Below are 24,373 nucleotides of genomic sequence, written 5' to 3'. Positions count from 1 at the left end.
AGAATTGGCCAAGTTAGGGAAAACATAACCTGTAAAAATGACACATGAAAACATCAGGGAGAGATATTTGTGCCCGTTTTGTAGATGGATAAAATCTATTTCTCATCCTTTTTATCATTATGCTCTTAAGATCCTTTAATGTGGTATTAAATAATAAGCTCACAAGTAAAACATAATAAATAGTCTACAATTATTTAATACTACATCATGGGGAACGATGGTGAAAGAGATGATGAGTAGTATTACTCATTACAGATAAATTTGAACGGTTGAGTTTTTATTTTTAGGCGGTGTTGTTTTGAGTATAAAAATATGAACATTATAAGAAGAGCATTGTTGAGCTTCATGTCAGCTTTGGTTAGCTGCCTAACCTTGCTCACAGCTTCTACTCTCTTGTTGAGGAGTCCGTATGCGGCCTTAACTCCATTATTCAAAGGTGCCTGTTTGCAAGGAAGATAAAAGAAAAGAAAACAAACACAAACCTACTTACAAGAAAGAAAGAAAGAGGGAAAAAAGAGAGGGAGGGGAGAGGGCAAATCTCATGCCTTGCTGACAAAAGCATTGGAGTGAGTACTTCCAGCCTTGCCAAATGCCCCAGACATGGGCCAGCCTAGTTTGTGTACTGAAAATCTAAAAATATCTTATTATTATTTATTATTTTATAATTATTTTTATCTAATTTTTATCATTATTCATTATAATTTAATATTATATTATTATTTTTTTATTACTATTCACAGAATACTTGAGAATATCTCACTATCCAAACACAATCTAATGTTATGATTGGGATAGATTGAAGTCAGCGAAAATCAAATAATTTTTCTTTTTGAGTTATTCTATTCTTAATCTGGTGTGTAGAACACATCTTCATATCACTTAAATAATAAGATTTAATTTGTAAGATTTAAATTTTAAAATTTATCTTTTAAATCAAATTATGTCACATAAATATTTTATTAAATATATTCTATATACTAGCTTGATAATAGAATTTCGCTTTCTTTTTTTGAACTGCTTAGTCATGGTCTTCGAGTCGTGTATTGAGAACTGGATAATATCAATTCGCAACCACCTGACAAATTGATATTCTGTATACATATAATATTGAGCAAAATATATGAATGTATCTGTAGATATATATATATATATATATATATATATATATATATATATATATATTGTATACAACCTCACGGCCCAAGCCAATTTATAATTTTAAGCTCAACTCAATTTTATAAAAGAAATAATTTGTATAAATTTTATATAGATAAGTCTCACGCAAATATTTATATAAAAAAAAAAGTAGATCTCATATTAAAAAATTATAAAAAAAATTATTATTTATTAGTAAAATTCATTTTTTTTATAAAAGATTTGCACGAAACATGTATATTTAAAATTTGTATTTAGCATTATTCATTTATAACGAATCACGAGGTTCGGTCCACCCCGCCCAATTAAAAAAATTATCTTACTTAATTTCACTTAAAATGGAGATTCCATTTAGCATAAAACAAGGAATGATTTTTTAATTTTATTTAATTTTCTAATCACGTTGGGAAACAATAAATAAAATAAAATATATTTAATACTAAAAAGGGGAAAAAAAAAAACAATATTGGGTAAAACAAAGATACCATCTCTTTGTTCTGTTAGTTTAGAGTTTTTCTGCTTTCCAACCTCAGATTCTCATCTCTCACTCAGCCATGCTTTCTCATTTTTGCAGACTCTGTTGCCGCTCCTCAAACTCTAATCCTTCCTGTAATCGTCCCTCCTCCATGGGCCGCCACCTTTGAGCATTAAAGAGGAAGAAAGAGAGTGTGTCTGTGGGTGTAATAAATGAGGGGAAAGAGATGGTTTATGCTCCATATTTTAGGTTCGTGGAGAAGGAAAGAAGCACATCGATCTTTATTGCTGTAGTTTTCAGCTTTGTGAGTTTCTTTGTTCTCTTATGCTCGTAATTGGTAAAATTGGGTAATATGGTTTTGACTTGTTTTGAGTGTTGTTCCCATTTGGTTTCACTGATGAATAATGTTACTATGTCTTCTCAATCTACCTCTTCATTTTAACTGTTCATATATTTAAATTTTTTTCTTAATAGTTAAAAAAGTGACTATTAGTGTATTTGTATTTTTTTTATTTTTTAAAAATATTTAAACATGTTTTAAAAATGTTTGAACTTAAAAGCAAATGAAAAACAAAAAAATGCAATTTGCACTAGGCGGCACAACGAACTGGCACCTACAGGCGGCAGAGTAGCACCGCTCCATTTTATCTTATCTCATCTCATCTGAACATTTAAATATCATTAAAAAATAAATATTTTTCAATTTTAAATTTTTTACTTTAGAACTTTTTCATCTAATCATTACCTAATCATTATAATTTTCTCAAACTGCTAAACAAAACGCAAAAAATAATTTTATTTTTTCAAATCCTAAACTAAAAATAATATTAAAAAATAATATTCTAACAATATTTTAACTTTATAATATTTATATTTAATTTTTTCACTCACATTTTTCAAAACTCTATAAAACATCTTAACTCAAACAATTTCATTACTATTCACAAACTATCTCACTATTATTTACATACTTCTCATTTTATTTCATCTCATTTGTGTAACCGAATGTGGAGCATAGAAGGGATGGTTTATGCATGAATTGCACTTCCTAATTTCATCTAGAATAGTTTCTAATTTCTTAGTTGCTCTTTCTCGAGTAGCTCTTCATCTTTTCTTTTCCGATCCACTCTCTCTATGGCTCATGCATGATGATTTTCAAAGTTGCATGGGTTTTGCAATGAGATTAGAGGTGACATGAATTTCATCCCCAGCCTCCCTCGTTTGTCCTGCTTCTTTCCCCCTCCTTCTCCCCTTCCTTCTCTGTGGACCCAAGCAGGATGGTTCAAATTATAGATTCAATTTGGGCTGTAAGAACTTTGATTCTAAAGTTCAAACCAAACTCATGCTTTAAAATTGTGGCCCAACTTCTCTAGAAGTCCTCGTTGGCTTGGGCCTAACTTACCCCAAGTTGCATCCTTTGAAAGAAGCATCTTTTCCCTCTTCAATCCATAATTTAGAAGAAAAATTATTTTTATCAGCCACTATTTACTATCTTATACCTCACACATTATAAAAAATATCCTCACACTCTATAAAAAAAAAAAAAATTACAAATATAGAATAAAAAAAAAAAATTACAAGTATAAAGTATGAAAATGAATAGTGACCGATGCATAGAATTCCTCTTATTTAAAATCTACCAAACCTCTAAACATCCTTCTACAATGTATATATAGTCAATTTATTTCCAAAAGTTGCATTACTCTCTCTTCACAAACAAGAGCAAAAAAAAAAAAAGACGTCTGAATTTATGTTTATCTAGTTTTATTAGTTGTTGTCCATTAAAACCATACTTTTATCATGTGTTCAATGGTGGCTGGATGGCTCGTAAATAGTGGCAACGGAGGAATCATATAAATGAGCATATAAAGGGGAAATCGACAGGATTTAGGGATGTAAATCCAGATTCCACAATGAAAATATATAGTTTACAATAGAGGCTTTTTTGCTTTTTCTCAATTACAAAGTGAGGAAGAAGAAAGATGATGATGATGATGATCTTAAGATTTTTTTTTTTTCTTTTTCTTTTTACATTCTAGGACTCATTTTCATTTCTACACCCATCCATTCTAGATTTGAGAAGCGAGATGAGATAAAAATTTTGTAAATAATAGTAAGATAGTTTGTGAATAGTGATGAGATAGTTTGAGTTGAGTATTTTTTAGATTTTGAGAAATGAGAGAAAAAAAATTGAATAAACATATTATAAAATTAAAATATTGTAAAAATATAATTTTATAAGAGCATCCGCATCGGCTTCTTCAAACAACATTTCATATCCAAATTTAACTAATTTTATCAATAGTTGGCCCACATTGAATTAGCCAAACCCTTTTCATCCAAAATATGATCTAAAGCAATTTCATCTTCTTTTCAAAGATGAAAAAAACTGTATCAAGTCCAAATGCATTATTTATTAATTTCGGCTCTCTCTCTCCCGCGATTTTTTTCTCTTTCTTCTTCCCTCTTCCTCTCCCGCGTCTCTTCTTCTCTTCTTCCTTTTCTTTTTCTCTCCTTCTCTTCTTCCCTCTTTCTCTCTCGCGTCTCTTCCTTCTTTCTCTTCTTCTAGTTTTTTTTTTCTTTCTCTTTTTCTTCCCTCTTTCTCTCCCACGGTTAAAAAAGTTTCCATCTTTCTCTCCCACGACTATTCTCTCCAGCACAGCACCGCGGCAGCTTCTCTCCAGCATGACAAGCAATAATACGGTAAGATTTGAAACCATAGCCTTGATTTTACTCTTGATTTTATTGTTTGGGTTTGATTTTGTTGATGTTATTTGGATTTGATTCGAAACCCTAGCCTTGATTTTACTCTTGATTTTATTGTATTGCTCTTTATTTGACTCGTGTAGCTACCGTATCTCTGTCTCATTTTCATCTGTTATTTGACATGGAAATCCTAGATCAAGTGTCTCACTCACTATGTAACTTTAATTGTTATTGTACTAGAAGACACCTTTGTTGGGTTGTTCATGAGGATGAGAGGCCAGTACAATCCCAACATAGGGAATTTTGAAAATTTTGCCAAGGTAGAGCAGAGCAATCATGTTATTCATTTTTTTCCCTTGTTTGTTTGTCATATTGGAAATTTGAAACCTAGTATGAGGCATGGAGGAACGAATAAGAACAAAGGAAGGGCAAATAGACACACTAATAATTGCATATTAATAACTTGTGGAGAAAGATAATCAATGCCTTTGATACCTTTTGTATAGTTGTCTATCTCTTTCAACCAAAACACAAGCATCTTATAGGTAGGTTACATTTATGTAATATGTGTTTTGATATCCCATACTGAAGAGTGAGGAGTAGAGGTGGTATATGAGATCCCATATTACTTGGGAGGGGGAAAGTTTTTGCTCTTTGTAATTATTCCAATGGGCTCCAATTATAATACTGACTAGTCTTTTTGGATGTTACATGTGTCCTACAAAGTTATACGATGGAACTCCTAAATGATTCACCAACAAATTTCCAACTACTAGTGTAACCTCTAATGTTGTATTGATTGTCATGGTCGTGATTAAAGTATGAGGAGACATCATTGCCAGAGAAACAAGTACAAGATTGATTGGGACGAGGATGAAAAATTTTGTTTGCCCTTTACAAACTTCTTGTGCTGCCCCTTAAGCAAGATATACTATTATCCTACATCTAATGTGAGCTTTACTCCTTTTCAAATACTTTATGGTAAATGAGTCTTTCAATTAAGAATTCTATGAAACTCCAATCATTTGAGATTATGTTCCTCTCTTCCTTTTAAAACCTAATGTGTCCAAAGGCAAGCTTGCCCTTCTTGTGGCATCAAACTAAACATGTTATATTTCATTTTTAGAAGTTAAATCTTCTCTGCACTATTTCCATTGGGACTTTTTTGGTAAGATCATTTTTGTGGATCTCCTAGAGAACAACACCGTAGTAAGTCTTTTGCACCTAGAATGATGTGAATTTTGGTGTTGGTTTTAATTTGTTGCCTAGATTAACCAAGGATCAAGAATGACTTGGCATCAATTTGAGTTTGTCTGATATTACTCTTTTTTTTTTTCTTTTTACTTTCTGGTTAGAGGCTTGCATGAGATTATGTGTGAATATTTGAGATTATGGTTGTTGTTCAATAGCACTATTCATTAGACCTGCTTGTAATGTTTAATAGACCTTTTTTTTTTTTTTAAATGAAGTATTGTCTTTAAGCAATGCAATATTAGACCTGCTTGCATGAGATTATGTGTGAATACTTGAGATTGTGGTGTTTGTTCAGTAGCACTGTTTATGAGTCTAGTCATGATTTTCTACAATTATACTTGAATCAAGGATGAACACCACATTTGATGAAGATCCATTCTTTACCACTCTATGAAGATGGATCTTGCTGGCATGAATGAAATGCAACAAAAGTATTTCTTGAACCTTCAAAAAGAGGTTTTGCGAGAAATCAATGAAGCGATTTTCATCTTCATCTCTATATTCATCTTTTGAAGATGTGTAGCCTTTTGTTGGTGTAGTGATTTGAGACTGTTTTTATCTTGGGGTTGTATTTGTTTTGGGGTTGTAGCCTATGCTATTTTGTGGTTTTTTATTTTTTTGAATCACAAATATGAGTGTTTGTAAATGTGGGCAGCAACTATATATGAATGTCGTACTATGGACAGTGATGAAACTTTTATATTTGGATATTGATATGGTATAAATTGTTCTTCATATTGTTCTCATTTTTCATTAAAGCATTTCGTGTATATAATAATATTCCTTTGCTTATTAGATTGTGAAAATGAAAATGAATATGATTGTTAGAGATTATAGGAGATTATGAAAAAATTAATTAATTAAAAATAAAAAATAAATAATATTTTATTATTATAGAGAGTGTGATAACTAATTCAATATAAACTTCAAGTTTTAAATGATTAGCTAAAAGTAAAAAAAGCCACATATTCTTCAAAGTTTGAAGAATAGGATGGTCAATCCAAGGCTAATGCTCTAATATTATTTTTGTTTAGTGATTTGAAAAAGTTGGAATTGTTTTTTATTTTTTATTTGAAAGTTTGAAAAAGTTGTAATGATTAGTTTGAAAATCTTGTATTTAAATTATGTTGAGAATAAGATGAGATAAGATCAAATGAGAATTTTCTGTCTCATCTGAGGCCCCAAACAAGCCCGGTTATGTTTGGATGTCAAGATCATCTCAATCCATCTCAAACTAATAATTGATGAGACTCAACTCTTTTACAACTTCTCATAACAAGTTTAAGCTCATCTCAACCTGCTTCATATATTCAAACACATATCTCAACTTATTTATATTCAAACATATTTCAATAAAATTCACAAAATATTACTATTTACATATTAATTGAGATCATTTGAAATTAACTCAACATCCAAATGCAGTCTAAATTTCTACTCACTTGTGATTATAATTTTTCCACTTTATTGGCTTGTATGCCATATCTCAATTGTTGTGACAACTACCACAAGTCTCAATTGTAGGCTGTATGATAACTTTGCTTGTTACATTTAGGCTTAGTTTGGATACCAAAACCATCTCTACCTATCTCATCTCATTTTATCATTATAATTTTATAAATTTATACATAAAATACAATAAATAATTTAACTTTTTCAAATTTTAAAATAATAATAATATTTTATTCAACTCTCAACTTTTATCTAAAACCATCTCATCTCAGCTTACTATTCAAACCCCACCTTAATCGTTAACATGCATTATCTTTCCCCGATCTAATCTCCTTTCCTACATTATCTATTCAAGCATACACATTTTTTTAAACAAGCATATACATTTAAAGAGGATACTAAAAATAACAGAAATGATATTTACATTCATAAAATGCGCAACAGCACAAGTGCCGCACCATACACTCATTTTTGAAAAAATGAATAAATATGAGATGTAAATGAAAAAATTAATTTTTTTAATGGTGGACCTTACTCATTTTCAAAAGGAGTGCGCGACGCTTGTAAAACTCATAACTGTACTTCGCATTACTCTTAAAATAATATTTACACAAGTTTAGGAACTTTCAAAGTTTAGTTTTATAGGAATTCTACTCATTCATCAACTACTATTCACTCCTATACTCCACACTTATAATTTTTTATTTTCATAGAGCATGGAGATATTTTTCATAGAGTGTGGGATGTGAGATAATAAATATTGATTTATGTGAAGAATTTTTCTTAGTTTTATGTAACACAACCCTGAAGAGTTTCAAAGTCAGATAATCAGCATCCCTTTTACTTATAATTTTTTCTTTTGTATTTAATTTTTTGGAAAGATATTCAGGTAGTGTTGTGTTCTATATTGTTTGGAGTCTTTCCTCGTAGTATTGAGGCCAGCATTGTCCCTCAGTTGGTTGCTGAACAGAGACAACTCCGCAGAGAAAAAGTTATGAATGGGCCCATAATGATTAGAAAGAGAGGCCCACTGGGCCAAATTCTGCTATCCCATGTTAGCTGACCCTGTTTATATGATTTAATGAACTTAAAAAAAGAAAAAAAAATTCATAATATTCTCCATAAAAACCACTTGTTTAGATGATGAGTTAAATTGAGATTAGTTGAATTTTTTATGAATAATAGTGAATTTTATGAACCCCATTTAAAATGAGTTTAAATATATTTAAATGCTAAAATGAATTTATATATATTTATAAAAAATTAAAAAAAGTTATGAGTCTCATGGGTAAGAGGTATTGAGTTGAAAAAGATTATGAGTCCTACGTATAAATAGGTTTTTAGTTGAGATGGATTTAATGATTTGAGAATTGAGTGTTTGAAATCTAAAATTAGACTAAACTCTCCAAGTTTTAAACGGAGCCTAAAATAAAAAAATTATCAGTATTTTGTACTTTTCCCCTTCAATTATCAAAACTAATATATTATATAATTATATATATTACCAAAAAGTTGCAATTTTTTGCAATATGTTAAATTAGATTATCAATTATATCTGTAATGACGTATTATCTATTAATTTATTTTAGAAAATATAGGATGAAATTTGTCAGTTTTGCTAATTTTAGATGAATTATAGTATGATTAAAATTTAGCAATACAAAATTGGAAACTATATTACTTTTGGGGTATGACAAAAAAATTTAAAAAAATAAAAATAAAAAAATAAAAAAAGGTAAAGGGTCTATTTATCATCCATTATCTTCTCGAGAATAAAATATATGAAATTCCCAACAAACGATCGACAATATACACTAAGAAAGAAGATAATTGGAGAACAGAAGTGGCCATTGACCTAAATAATCCCTAGTACTCTAATGTTGTTTGCCAAACTTTGTCGTTGAAAGTCAAGCTCCCTACTCAGGAGCATCTAACATGCTTATATTTATATATATATATTATATATATATTATAATGACCAATTTGTTAGATTTGTGGTGGGAAACCTCAACAGTTGGATCCGCCAATCTTGACCTATTCTATGTTTGAATATACTTCACTATTATTTAATATTTTTTTTTATTATTTACTATTATTTAATATTTTATTATTATATTTTTATAATTATTTACAGATCATCTAAAATCACATCAATATCTAAACATACTCTTAAAGATATTTAATCATTATATTTTTATTACTATTCACAGATCCTAAGAATAATTATAGTATATTCAAGTCTAGTGCACTTTTTTAAAAAAATATAAAAGCTTTTATTTTTTTATTTTTATATTAATTTCACTTTTATCTATTAATTTTTTTTAAATATCGAGATTTACACGTTCTAAAATTATATAAATTAATTTTCCTTTTATCAATAGTACTATTACTTTATTTGGTCACATCAAATTATTTGTTTTTGTTCTTTTTTGACATGATAGAATATCAGTTTTTTAATGCACTACCATACATACATACATACATATATATATATATATATATGAATGGAGCAAATACCTAATTTATCCCTTATTTTCATGTTTGGGTGATCAACATATAATAAATAAAATTTAGGATGTTATATTCTTCTAAATAGAGGTCCTCTAGTTAAAATATAATTTAATGACGCATCTATCTCGATCTATAAGAATTAATTTAGGATGTTATATTCTTCTAAATGGAGGGATTTATGTGCCTTTTAGGCTTCATTTGGATATAAAAAGTCTTTCTATTCATCTCATCTCATCATTATAATTTTTTTAAATTTTTACATAAAATATAATAAATAATTCAACTTTTTCAAATCCTAAAATAATATATAATAATATTAAAAAATAATATTCTAATAATATTTTTTTTAACTTTTATCTTTCATCTAAAAACATCTATTTCAATTCTAGAAATAGAAACCCTCGAAATTTCTAGATCTATTAGAGTATAATATTTCATGTTTGGATACTTCCATTATAACTGAAATTGATGCTAACCAAATTAATTAGGTGACTTAATTTCCAGTTATAAAATCATCGCTCTCTCTCTTTCAATGCTATCACTTGTATGAGTTGAATACAAATTTAAGCATCATTTTTTCTCATTTAATGTTCAAGTGTATACTAGGAAAATGATTTGTACAGTCCTAATATATTCAAGCCTTACACATTCCCTTTGAAAAATAGTGGATAAATACGAAACTTGCATGAAAAATCTCATTTTTTAATAGTGATCTCTATTATTTTTTAAAGAAAATGCGTGAAACTTGCACACTTTAAACTATATCTAACATTACTCTCAAAATTCATGTACATTTTTGTATATTTAGCCTAATTTAACTCGTAGAAAAAAACAAGTATATAAACGTTTCTCATATAAAAAAAAATAAGCTGTTAAAAAAATATATTGACTTGTTTGTAATCAATCATAAAAGTATGATGATATGGCATTTGTTACAATTGCAAACTAGGAATTAGGACATTTTAGAACTTACATGCCAACTTTCGGAGTTAGAGAAATAATCACATAAATAACTTATATAATATTTATAGATCTTTTTTTTTTTTTTTAATTTTTTGAACAATGTTTTAATGTTCAATAAACACTATAAAACTTATTTTGTATATTTACAAATTTAAATTCAAATTCAAAATCTAGAATTCAGGCAAAAAGTCTAAAATATTAATTAATGACTCATCCCACCTCTTAAGATTTTAATTAGACAAAAGAAGAAGAAGAAAATAAATAAGTAAAAAAAGGAGGATGGAGAAAGACAGAGGTGACCAATAAGTTTTTTTTTTTTTTTTGAGTACAGGTGACCAATAAGTTGGAATGGTAATGCAATTGGCAATTTCAATTAAGGGTGTAAATTGGTTCGGTCTGGTTTAGTGATGGATTGAAAATTTATTTTCTCCATACCGAACCGAACCGAAGATCCATAGGGACCAATCCGGATTGGTAGCTATCGGTCCGGTCCAGCCAGTTTGGGCGAATTATTTCATTATTTTTTCAAATAAATTAAAAAAATTATTTAAATTACTAAATTAAAATTAAGTGAATTATTAATGTAAATTATATAACTAACTCATTAAAAAATATTTTACTATAATTAATTTATGATGTTGATAGTTATTACTTACTAACTTAGACTTTACTCTTTAGTATGTATAGTTATTAATAATGTCATACATTTTATATATGATTAATGAATATCAAATAATTTCATTGTATATAAATTATTCATGCTTGCTTGCAATTTAGGTATTAAAAAAAATACCTAATTATTTTAATTAAGTGTAAATAGTAAAATATGTATGAATATATGATGTATTAATTATTTATATATAATAACAAAAGTAATCACAGGATTTATTATTTATTATTAATTAATAGCATATATTATTTTATATTTTATATGATCAATAATAATAAATTAAATAAAAATTATATTTTTAACTTATATAATTAATATATAAAAATAATATATTAAATTATTAAAATATATATATAAAAGCTCGATCCGATTAGATTCGATCCGGACCGAAAATCTCTATCCAATCAATTTTGCCGGTCCAGACCGAATTATTTACCGCCCTAATTTTAATTATCATGGCCCACCTGAAAATTTTCGGGACTTTCTCTTGCTTGGTGGCCCCACAAGGATCATCGCTTTCCCGCCAAAATAAATACTGATATGAGTCCAACATTCTCATGCTACTTTATGAGAAAAAAAATATATTAGATAAGAACCATAGTCTTTTCTACTGTATTTAAATAAAAGAATTACTATAAATATAATTTTAGGATATGTTTGGAAACTAAACTGTTGTCAGATATTTTCATATTAATTTATTATTATTCACTATTATTTAAAAGTTATTCACTACTATTTTATTACTATTTAAAAATTATTTAACTACTATTTATAGATTATCTTATTATCCAAACAGGATGAGTTGTGTAAATCATGTACATCTATTATAAAAGAAAAATTATTTACACCCTCCACGTCATTGATATGGTAAAATTTGATTTGCTAGAAAATTTTAAAATTAAAATTTCTTATAAATCAAGTCTTGCAACATCAATAAAATGAAGGGTGTGTTTTGCACATCAATTTCCAAGTAGAAGAACTCGTAAAAAATAATTATTCTATTCTTAAGTTGGTGTGTAGTGAATATCATTCACATTACTTAAGGGCTGGTTTGGATTCAGAAATGAGAGGAGATAATTTTAGATACAAGATAAAAGTTGAATAAAATATTATTTGAATATTATTTTTTAATATTATTATTATTTTGAGATTTAAAAATGTTGAATTGAAATTTGAAAAAATTGAATTGTGTATTATATTTTATGTGGAGATTTGGAAAAGTTATAATTATGAGATCATGAGATGAGATACTTTCTGAATCCAAATGAGACCTTAAATAATAAAATTTGATTTATAAGATTCAAATTTTATATTTAATAAATTTGGTTTTGATATTTAATAATCTCATCAAATTTTATATTTAATAAATTTAGTTTTGATTTTACCTAGACTATACTGAATATTATACGGCCCAAATGACACGACTTTCTTTTCGAATTAGACCACCCAATTTAGGCAGGACATTCAAACTCAAAAAGTACTAGATCCGAATGCATTTCTACGTGATTATCCCAATACTTTCTTTAGTATTTATTGGAGATCATTAGGGTTCTTATTGATCACACCCACTTTGATCCGATCATCAGCACCCACAAGTCAATGGTGTATATAGAAAGTAGTCCTTATGTTTGCCTAGATTTAGCAAAAGGCCACAACTTCATATCAAACAAGTTTCGTGAGAGTGACTGAATAGTCGATTTGGAGAGCAGGGTAGGGAGAAAGAGCGAGAGCCAGATGATGATCGTGAAATCAAGTTAGTTTGTGAGATTATTTTTTTATAATTTTTTTTTTTTTTTTTTGTATCTGTAACACTCTTCTTATATATAAATATCAATGATTAACCATACAATATTTAGAATAAGAATATCATACATCCATTTTTTCAAAATATTTAATAATGACTCAATAAACAAAAATGGTGGTTTATCATTGAGTCCCTACTCCTTTGCCCATGTTAGTTTATAAATTTTTTTTTTATAAAATTTATTTGTGATCCGATTGTGATTTTTTAATTTTACTATTTGTAACTCTAGTGTGCATACTTTATTATAATTATAATTATAAGAAAATAAAATATTAATGTTTTTTCGTACTTATGAGATTCATTTGATTAATATTGTCAAAAAATAAATATGAAAATAGATTTTTTGTTTTTGTTTTTGTTTTTTTTCATTTTTAAGGGTCTTAAGAAAGAAACAGTGGAACACCTCTTCGGTGCCCCATATCACTTGACAGCACCACGTAGTCGTTGATAAATGGACGGCTGAGATGAACCGCTGGACCACCATTTACGATGCGTGTGCTGTACACCAGATAAAATCCACCACTTAAATTCTTTTGAAAAAAGTTATTAATATTTATTTTATCATCCCTATCCTTTTGCTTTAGGGCCGAGGCGTCCAAAAGGTACGCGCACTCTTTCAACTTTTTCATCATTAAAGACGGACATCATTTTATTTTTATTTTGAATTATATTAATTTTAAAAATAAAGTATTACCGACATAAATAAATTAAATAAAAATAAATTTATAAATTTATGATTTATTATATTTATAATAATTTGATAATTGACTTACCGCATCAAATTATATTTTTTTAAAAATTTATTTTTATATAATGTTTTATAACTAAAGTATTTTTCTTTAAAAAGATATATTCTATCAAAAATTTTAATATTGATTTTTTTTTTCATTTAAGTTGAATGATTCTTAATGAGATTTCCAATTTAGAGAAGTTATGCTCTACGTCTTAAATCAATGCGTCATATTTAAAATAGTTTCTTCTATCAACTATTTAAATGAATTTTAGTTCTAATTCTACATAAATAAATGGACAAATCATTAAATGTGTCATGTCAATTAAATAAATAAGCAACAATCAATTGTAACAAGAAAAATATTTCATAAAAATAAACACAGATATAATTTTATATAATATAATAAATATATTTTAAAATTTGGTATACTATATTAAATTATGCCGGTGTATAAAAATATATTTTTATAAATTTTTTTTGTGATCAAAGCATTTATTTTCAAATATATGTTTTGAATCAAAAGTTTTTCTTAGCAAGTCAAATCAAATAATATATTTTTTTTTTAGAAATGCTACAGTTATAAAAAGTTAACTTATAAATTGATATGGATTCATTTACGTACAATATCAAATTACGTTAATTTGTAAATTTATTTTTATAAAATTTTATTATTTAAATGTAAGTTCTCTAAAATTCGTGGTTACAAATCTAACATGTTTATTTAAAAAAGAAAAAAAAAATAAAAACAAAATCTTCTTGTAAATCAAATTTTAGAATGTCAACCATATAAATGATTTCTTCTCGGCCATCAACTTTAAAGAAAAGAAAAAACACTCATTTTGTGACATAAGGAGGATGTCACTTCAATGTGAACAGTGTATACGTGAACTGTAAACATGTCTCCTCCTTTCCACAACTGCCGATATCTTAAATCCGACGGCTACATTTACGCTGGAAAGATCCGACGGAAGAGATGCTGCTGAGGCTATATCCACGGCCCATGTTTCCAGGCTGTGGCGGGAAAGAAAAACATAAATAAATAAATAAAAATAAAAAATAAAAAATAAAAATGTTTTTTTAAGGATGTTTTGTTAGTGGTAAACATGGGAGTGGGGGTAGGAAGGTATCCCATGCTGGATAAGACAACACAGACGGCAGGTAGAGCCTCCCCCCACACACGTGGACCCCTCCGATGAATTTCCGGTGTCCGTTACTTCCTCCATTCCTCTCCGTTACTTTTCTTTTTCTTCTTTCGTCTTTTTCTGCTTTCCTTCCTTTGCCTTAAATTACCAACCTGCCCATTGCTCTTAAGGTTTTTTTTTATTTTAGTAATTTTATCTAAATTTAAAATTTAAAATAATATAGATAATTAAATAAAATAAGTAGAACATAACAAATTTTAAATATTTAATATATTAGAAAACCCATATGAATGATATTTAATAATATTTCATAATAATAAGTAATGTGACTTTAAAGAAAAAAGAAATTGTGATTATATATGTAAGAAATTCAAGAAATTGTGATTATATATGTAAGAAATTCAAGGGCTGTATGGTCAACTCACAGTCCCCGCTCTCTCTCTTATCACTGGTCAAACGGTCAACCCACGGTAACGGCTCCTCAAAATTAAAACCGCTGGAGGTATTTAGCATAACATTGCCCAAAACCTAAGTGTACTATTGTTGGCGTGGCATTCTGTCGTTGGTCTGTTCTGCTTCTTCGGGATCCATACCGAGTCACCGACACGCCAATTATCAATACCAGTCACTCTCACTCCCACCCTCTCTCTCTCTTTCGTACACACACAAACACACTCTCTCTCCCTCTCTCTCCCCATCTGTCTCTCTTTCTCTCTCCAACTCTGTGTTTTGTTCTCTCTGCAAACTCCCAAATTTCTCTTCCGTTTCTCTCTCGTTTGCCTCCGAAACCCACGAATAAGTGATGAGCAATGCATGATCTTTCCAATTAATGTAGTTTCGAGTCCTGATTCCCGGGTTTCTTCAGAGTTTTTTCGATCCTGAAACTCACTGAGTTGGACCGGAAATGCTCGAGGCAGTTGAGAATTCCGTCAATGGCGGGTTCTCTCACTTGCAGAGCTGTGGAGACAGTAGCGAGGAAGAGCTCTCCGTGCTGCCGCGTCACACCAAGGTGGTGGTAACCGGAAATAACAGGACCAAATCGGTGCTTGTGGGTCTTCAAGGTGTGGTCAAGAAGGCCGTTGGGCTAGGCGGCTGGCATTGGCTGGTAATTGTCTTCGTCAATTTCGGATTTTGGGGAAATGATTTGGGTTGTGCAGGGTTTTCCGAGATTGAGTTCGGTTTGTAATTTGCTTTGTTTGCAATTTTTGGATTAGAATTTTGTGTGCTGGGGGATTTCATATGAAATAATTCAATGTGGGTCAATTTGATTATTTACACCATTATTTGACCATACTGGTTACTTATATGAACTCAGCCATTCTTTGACTCTGTTCGTTGATACTATTAAGTAAAATCCATTTTTCAGTTACGAATACATTTTTTGACTTGGTCTAGCATGTTATTTTTGGATACAAATTTTCAAAATTTCGGTTTCTCTGATGCAATTTTGGCTGAATTTGATGATATATGAGGATGGAAAGTTTCAAAATTGAGCTTTTGGATATGGGTTTTGGTTGCATGTTTGGTTTTATCAATCGATCTGGAGATTTGATTGCTTTTTTAATAATGTGGGTTTACAATTTGCGTTATTGCCTAGGCTGTATAACTATTAAGTGTTTTTCTTTCATCTCTACTTTCCATTTTTATATGCGTGCTTTCAGGGTTTTGGACCTTTGGTCACGGCTTTGGGAATTTTTCCTTACATTTAGATTGATTAGCAGTTTTTCATAATTGGCTAATGGGAGAGGATATTTCTGGAATTGTTAGGATGGATAGATTGGAGATGGTTAGCTGATGTTTTTGGATGTTGGTATTATTCACGTTTTCGTGATTGGATTGATTGAAGTACTTCCATGTTTATCCTTGAGGTTGATACCCTCAGAAATTATCACATTATGATTTGTCTACCACTTGTTTTGCCCAATCGGTCTAATAATATTTTTGCTAATTTTTTTTTGAAAGATATTCTGATTGTTACTGTTGTTTTGCTTATTTACTTCTCTAGTAGTCAATTATGTGATTTTAAAGTGCAATTGTTTTGCGGGTAACTGGTTAGATTTTTTGTTTGATTTCTTTGTAATTCTGGCCTGCTTTCGAATTCATTGTTCACTTTTTAATATCTGATCGAGTTATCCTTTGACTGATTGTCACCATATAAATTACTTTGTGGTTCATTTGCATGGAAGTCTTTCAACACAAAGATTTGGTTTTTAGTTTTTTAGCTTTATTGCTTCAGCAAATATCAGAAGTTTTATCAATGAATCTCACCCATTAAAGAAATTTTAATTTTGATATTTTACTTGCAAAAAAATTCGAAAGTGATATTTTTTTCGGGTGAGATATATTGTTGGCTCTAAATTTGGACGGTGTTATTTCAAATTCATAACATGTGTTTTTATTGGAGCTAAATCTGCAAAGTTCAAATCCATTGTGTTTAAAATTCATATCTTGCGATTTATACTACAACTTCTCTGAGTCACTTATTTTATTTTTTTTTCTAAATCCTCAAATATGGATGCAACCTGATTGAATTGATTTGAATTTTATTCTTTCCTTTCTTGCAATTTTTATTTACTTCCCTATCTCCTGCAAGTTTTATTCTTTTCTGTTCACTTCCTATCATCCAAAGTAATGTATCTTAACGCCCTTGATTTTGGTACTTGACCGTACAATTTGCAGGTTCTCACAAATGGCATAGAAGTAAAGCTACAGAGAAATGCCCTCAGTGTGATTGAAGCTCCTACTGGTAATGAGGAAGATGATGACCTTGAATTCGAAAATGTGCCATGGAATGGTTCGGATATGGGTATGTTTGCATAATGCGTTCTGGATGGTAACTTATGTGCTGTGGTCAGCAAATTTTTGTTATGTGACTCCTGAGAATTGTTTGGAAAAGATAGAATGATTTCACGACCATGGGTTTTGTAAAGACATGATTGTCTTTGAATGCGTTGGTATGGAACATAAACAGAGATTTCTTTTAGTGGCAGTGCTATCCACCAGTAACTGCCACTGATCACCTTCAGTGCATGCCCATGGCCTTGGATAGGGTGAACATTGATCTTTTTATGTTCAATGTGATTATGTGTTTGGGCCTCTGTAATTGTGGATTAGGAACAGAATGCTTTCTAGAGAAAAGTGAATGAGCATTATACATAGGATCCATTGTGCCTTCAGCTTTTACTTTTCCTATTTTCAAAAGCTTTGTTGCTTATGTCTTTATCCTTTCATTGGACCCGCAACACTTTTTAAACTTGGTAGTGCTTTTCTGGTTATCCAGCGTCTGATGACACTCAAAAGTCCCACAGATCAAGGCACAGAATGCATAAATCATCCGGCTCATCACATAGGACTATGAGCAGATCACTCTCCTGCGACTCACAATCTAAGGGATCTGTTTCTACTCCTCGTGGGTCCATGGTATGTGACCTTTGCTAGCTTTTATTGTTACCCTTTCGTACTCCTGTCTAGCTTTCATACCAAAAAAAGTGACAAATAAATATCTTTTGTTTTTTCTTTATTTAACATATGTACTGCTAAGTTTTTTATTTATTGAAACATCTTCTTCACAGAAGGTTGACTTGAGCAAACTGGAGATGGCTGCTTTGAGGAGATATTGGCGACACTTTAATCTTGTGAGTTCTTTAAAGGGGAGATATTTATATTGTTCCATTACCAGCTGTGGGATACATTTTGTTTTTACTAACATATTTGATTTATAGGTGGATGCTATCCCCAATCCATCAAAAGAGCAACTGGTAGATCTTGTTCAGAGGCATTTCATGTCACAGGTGCTTGCAAATTTGTTTCCTGTTTCCTTTGATTCTTTTGGTTGAGCATTGTTTATTTAGTAGATTTTGGATATTAGATAGCATTATCCTGCTCTGACAAATGCAATGACTTTTTTCCTGTTGTGAAGCAAATGGACGAGTTGCAAGTCATTGTCGGGTTTGTCCAGGCTGCAAAGAGACTCAAGACTGTATGCAAATGAAGGGGGGGAAGAGATGGAGAGCTATGAATATGCTTTTCTATGCTAACAGATACTACTGGAACCTAAATGTCCACTTCCCTCTTTAGTGATTTCTGTAACATATTATTTATCACTGGCTTGTCTATGTCTTTCATTTCCTCTAGTAGGTTAGTATTTACTTTGTTCCAAGTTATAGAGGTTCTTACTTTTTGGTAGCTTAGTTATATATGTAGATATATGTATAACGGTGACCGGACCTCTAAAGAAGCCCTTGTGGCTTTCTTTCTAAAGTTGGTTGAATGTATTGCTGACTCTGGGAAGTGGGTTTTTGAAATGTATATATATTTCCAACTGTTATTGCGCTTTGCATTTATATAGATGTCTTGCCATTTGCATCCTTTGTCTCACAAGGCTTTCTTCATGGATTGTACTTAGGAGCGGCAAATCGTTATTTCGGATTGTGTTCATGTCGGGTCAAGTCATGAATATCTGACTATATAAGTCAATTCAAAATCAACTCGTTAAGATAAATGTGTCAAATTTTTAAATTTTAATCTAATATATTTAGATAATGGGTCGTGTCACTCATTTTGATATGTTTAATAATGAATTAGAAATATGTCAATACAATATGACTCATTTAAACTTGTTTAATGTAAATTGGTTGAACTAACTAGGGTTGATATCCACATGGTGCGGGGTGGGGGAAAAAATTCAATTCCGCCCCGCCTCCCGCCTAGGCGCCATATTGTGTTTAAAAAAAATTTTTTTGGTCTAAAAATATTTTTTTAGATTCAAATTATAATATAATTTAAATAATAAATTAAAATTTATAAATATAAAAAAAACTTAAACTCATTAGAGTTAGATTTTGGATTGATTTGGCCTCCTAGACCAATCTTTATATAGGAGGTTAAGGCAATACAATAGTCATCCTTAAGCAATGTGGGACTTAGTAGATCCAATGACTTGAATATAATTTTAAGTCTTTAATAAATTGTATATATCTATATTTATATACAATATATTTATTTATATATATATAAATAAAAAAGTTTTTTATATGTGGGGCGGGGGGCAGGGCGGGCCCTGTTAGGCCCTCTCTATGCGGGACGGGGGACTCCGCCCCCGCATGGGCGGAGCGGAGTAGCCCGCCCGCCCATACGGAGGTGGGGCGGGGCGGGGCCTGCTGCCCACCCCTAAAACTAACACATAACTCATTTGATGTTATTAACATAATTTTACATAAAACTGAAAATCTATATTTATGAGTAACTACAATATCTTAAAAAAAAACAAGACTACACCTCTAATAAGAAATATCAACATTTTTCAAGTTTTAATATATAATAAAAAATCAATATTACAAATTCTATAATAATAAATATGAGTATAGGTTTAAAATTACAATCTTAATAATAAAAATATAAGCATACTGAAATTATTAATATTACAACTCAACAATAATAAAATTGTAATTTTGAAGTAAATCTAAACGGATTGATTTTGGGTTAAGTGGAATGACCTGTTTATAAATCGTGTCTTAACTGGTCAACTCATTTTGACAAAAATCATTTAACATCAAACTCAAATTCGCTAATTTTATGTCGTGTTCGTATTTGGTTTACAGATCGTGTCATATATTGCCACTCATAAATTTGTAATCGATAATGTAAGACTCAAGGATGAGGATTTTCTTCAATTTTACACAATATATAGACTTTGTTGTAAATAAGGCCGGGTTCAAATTATCTATCGGTAATATTTAGATCTTGTTTGGTTATACAGATGAGATAAATTTTTTATGTAAGATAACATTTACTTTGGGGCGCATGTTAGCTGCAACTTCAAAGTGATCTTCTGGTTTCAATGAAGGAAAATAATAGGCAGACAACCAATTTGTATCGTTGGTTTGACCCCTCGTATTTTTTTTTCCTTCACTTAAATGGTTAATGAAGTGATTATTAATAAAATTGTGTATTTTTTTTTCTTAATGGTTAAAAATGTTAAAAAAAGAGTTTTTCTACTCATTATTTCCATACATCACATTACATTTATTTTTATTTTATTTTATTTTATTTTTTATTCTTTTTAAACTAATTGAGTTATTCTATTCATCATTTTGTATACCACACATTTAATAAGAGAAAAAAAATATGATATATGATGTGAGAATGATGAGTAAAATTTTTCTTCAAACAAAAGGGCATCGCTTTCGTTGCTATATATGTCCCTTGCTTTCATTCTAGACCAATGGCCAGGTTTGTCTATATGACTTGTTTGAAACAAGTCTGAAATATTCGGAATTAATTGAGGTTCATTCCTTTAGCAGCAACTTTAGAAACGGCCAAGGAAAAAAAAAAAAAAAGAACTCTTGACTTTTGGTTGCTTACCAAAAAATAAATAAAAATCTCAACTTTAAACAAAGGGTATCATACTTTTACTTTATACTTTTTATATATATATATATATATATATATATATATATACAAAAATCGCTTTTATATATTTCTTACGTATTTTGATAATATGATTGATTGTATTATTTAATTAAATTTAAAAAAATAATACAACCAATCACATCAAGATTACGCAAAGAATAAGTAAAAATAACTTCACATAAAATTTTTGATATATAAATATAATTCTTAATTTACTATAAAATATCATATTATTAAAAGAAGTGTTACAATCACAAATAATCTCACAAAAATAAATCTATAAATTGATTTTATATGATAAGTTAGATATATTTTAAAATAAAAATAATTTTATAATTTAACATTTTATATTAAATCATGTCAATTTATACGTTTATTTCGTATAAAATATTTTTCATCACTAAAAGATGTTAGAATGTTAGTTTGACATTTTGTGATAGGCGGGAAGTAACATATCAATTATATCTCAAAATTATTACGAGATCGATTCCTTAGACAATTGATAAAATATATTAGAAAAAGTCATAATTTATCAAAACTAATATAAATTTAATTAATAATAGTTACAGTCATGAGTATGCAAGTACTGTATAATCATTTAAAAAAAAAATGAATAAATACAAGATTTATATGAAAAAATTAATTTTTTAATAATGAATTCTATTATTTTTTAAAACGACCTTTTAATACTCTATGATTATATGTAATATTACTCATATAATTTTAAGCTGCACCAGGGAAAGGATTGCTTCTGCCAAATTAAGTCCTGCAAATTCTAACACATTGATCTATAATATTTGAGTAATGCTAGATACAAGTTTAAAATAGACAAATTCCATACAAATCTTTTGTAAAATAATGGATCTCACTAATAAAGAATAATTTTTTTATACTTTTTTAAGATAGAATCTAATTTTTTATAAAGATTTATACGAGACTTATCTATTTAAAACCTATACAACTCATTTCTCATAATATTTATTTTTTTGAAAGGGATGTAGCTTCTTGAACTGTCTTTTTCAATATATTCTGTAAAATCAATTTCACGAGATCTTTTCGCATCAAAATGGGACCCTTTTATTTATGAGAAAATATATCCTATCCACCTCAGCCATGGACTCTTCTGCACTCCCAAATGGACAAAAAAAAAAAAAAATTATTTAAGAGCTTGTTACTATAAATTAAAAAAAAATTAACATTTAATTAAGACTGCATTTATTGGGGATCAAAATTAAAGGAAAAAAAGGGTGAAAAATGAAAATGGGTCCACCATTTTGAATGGTGGATGGAGGGTTGCATGGTTTTTAAGTTTAAACCATTTAATACCAGCTGCTATCATATCTGTAAGAGTAATTCCCAGTTTATTTCAGTCCCTAGCTACTCCTACTGCATTATTAGGTAGCATTTTATTATCAGTAAAAGCAAATTCTTGTGGGGTCTACAATAATTAATAAATATCCAATATTTAAAATAATTTCCATAAATAATGATAATAAATATTATAAAATCGATAACTGATATTTGAAATGACGTTAGAATTTGCAAGTTTTGTATAATTTTTTTGAAAAAAAAAAAAAAAAATTTGTCATTTTTATAAAAAAATTATTATTTTTTTAATGATACACTCTGCTTTTTTTTCAAACAAAAACGCTGGGCGCAGTCGAGTCGTGCAGTCGCGATGCAAACGGGCTGACGTGGAAAATTGAAAACGACGTCGTTTTCAATTTTCTAACTTTTCCGCATTCCCTCCCGCGACCACTTTTCTCCCTCCTCTGTGTTTCGAGTCACCCCGATTCCCTCCATCCTCACGAAATTCCTTCCTCTCCTTCCTCTCTCGGTGTGGCGTCGTTCTGTTTCTCACCCTAGCTCCACTGCCCCTTCCGTCATTCGTCTCTGCGTCGCGAGCTCCAGCTCCAGCTCCGGAAGCCCCTTCCTTCCTCTCTGTTTGTCGTCGCGGCGAAGCTCCACGAGCCCCTTCCGTCAATGAAGTCTCACTCGAAGCCCCCTTCCATTTCCCACAATCCCGAGTTCTCACATCCGAAGATGACCCAAACGACGCTCCCTCCCTCCTAACCCTAACCCTAACCCAGCCCATTTCCCTTTATCCCGAAACCCTAACCCTAACCCGCCTCTTTCCGTCATCCCCAAACCCTAGCACTAACCAACTAATTTCCCTTCATCCCGAAACCCTAATCATAGCAGAAATTAAGGAACACACAAGAGAGTCGCCCCTGTCCGATCCAGGTTGAAGGCAAGTACACATCCTTTTCAATTCCTTCCGTCATTGTGTTTTTTTATGGAGTTTTTAGTTTAGAAAAATTATATTTGGCCATAGGAGTTGACACTCACACAACATCACAATATGAACACAAGAAAACGCCATATGAATGCAAAACTGAAACTCTGATAATGTCTTTGATGTGCTAAGCCGTACGTTTCCACTCATTTTAAGAACCCAATTTTGTTGCTGTACTGTTACCACAGTCAACATTCTTAATTGTTCCCTGGATTTGAGTTGTGAAAAAAGAAAAAAGAAAAAAAAAAGAAGGGAAAGAGCAATTAAAGTTTGATATGAATCTGACTTATTCATTTCTTGTGCAATGTATTTTGGATTGTAAGTTGTTATTTGTTGTTTTTGAAGCTATATATATATATAATTTTTTTTTAACATGTATCTTATTTATACTGATGTTGATGATTCACTATAATCATCAGTTTTTAATACTCTTCCTAATTTCTGCTTTTGCATCAATTGTAAAAATTGTTCATATCCAAGCATATGGTATCTTTGATTTGTCCAACGTCTTATAAATGCAGATTCCTGACTTCGGTTTCATTAGAAGCTGCATGGCAGGGTTATATATTTTGGTTTGGTTTTCTTACCCCCTCAATCAAGTATATAGCAGAGAGAGGAAACAATAAAAAGAAAGAAAAGTTGAGTCAAAGAAAACTTCTCAATTTAGTTATGACTAGCATAATTTAATTTCGTGGTGGAAATTGTAATCCACTATGACTAGCATGGGCAATGGCTTTTTTTGTTTTTTGTTTTTAATTTCTTTGACTATCTTTGTTTATTGTTGGTAAATGGTTTATACTA

The 24,373-nt window shown here is 29.9% G+C and overlaps 1 protein-coding gene across 2 annotated transcripts; it reads left to right on the top strand.

Moving 5' to 3' along the window:
* The first annotated feature begins 15,490 nt into the window (after nucleotides 1-15,490).
* Nucleotides 15,491-19,228, top strand: LOC108995573. Of its 2 annotated transcripts, none has more exons than XM_018971162.2 (6): nucleotides 15,491-15,970; nucleotides 17,545-17,671; nucleotides 18,146-18,285; nucleotides 18,441-18,500; nucleotides 18,588-18,656; nucleotides 18,785-19,192. In XM_018971162.2, exons 1-6 carry the CDS (start codon nucleotides 15,770-15,772, stop codon nucleotides 18,854-18,856), a joined length of 669 nt encoding a protein of 222 aa, XP_018826707.1. In that variant the 5' UTR covers nucleotides 15,491-15,769; the 3' UTR covers nucleotides 18,857-19,192. The 2 variants fall into 2 exon arrangements, with proteins under 2 accessions (XP_018826707.1, XP_018826706.1); XM_018971161.2 differs by having other exon boundaries at nucleotides 15,515-15,970; nucleotides 18,438-18,500; nucleotides 18,785-19,228.
* Nucleotides 19,229-24,373: the final 5,145 nt, after the last annotated feature.

This window comes from Juglans regia, chromosome 6 (genome assembly GCF_001411555.2).
Source record: "Juglans regia cultivar Chandler chromosome 6, Walnut 2.0, whole genome shotgun sequence".
NCBI classification, from domain to species: Eukaryota; Viridiplantae; Streptophyta; class Magnoliopsida; order Fagales; family Juglandaceae; genus Juglans; species Juglans regia.
This window is presented reverse-complemented; position numbering and strand designations above follow the sequence as displayed.

Bases quoted from the DNA above. Each gene is read 5' to 3' on its own strand.
- LOC108995573 (XM_018971161.2), top strand. From the start codon at position 15,770: ATGCTCGAGGCAGTTGAGAATTCCGTCAATGGCGGGTTCTCTCACTTG. The intron at 15,971-17,544 runs GTAATTGTCTTC...TACAATTTGCAG, and splicing joins TAGGCGGCTGGCATTGGCTG to GTTCTCACAAATGGCATAGA. The intron at 18,501-18,587 runs GTGAGTTCTTTA...TTTGATTTATAG, and splicing joins ATTGGCGACACTTTAATCTT to GTGGATGCTATCCCCAATCC.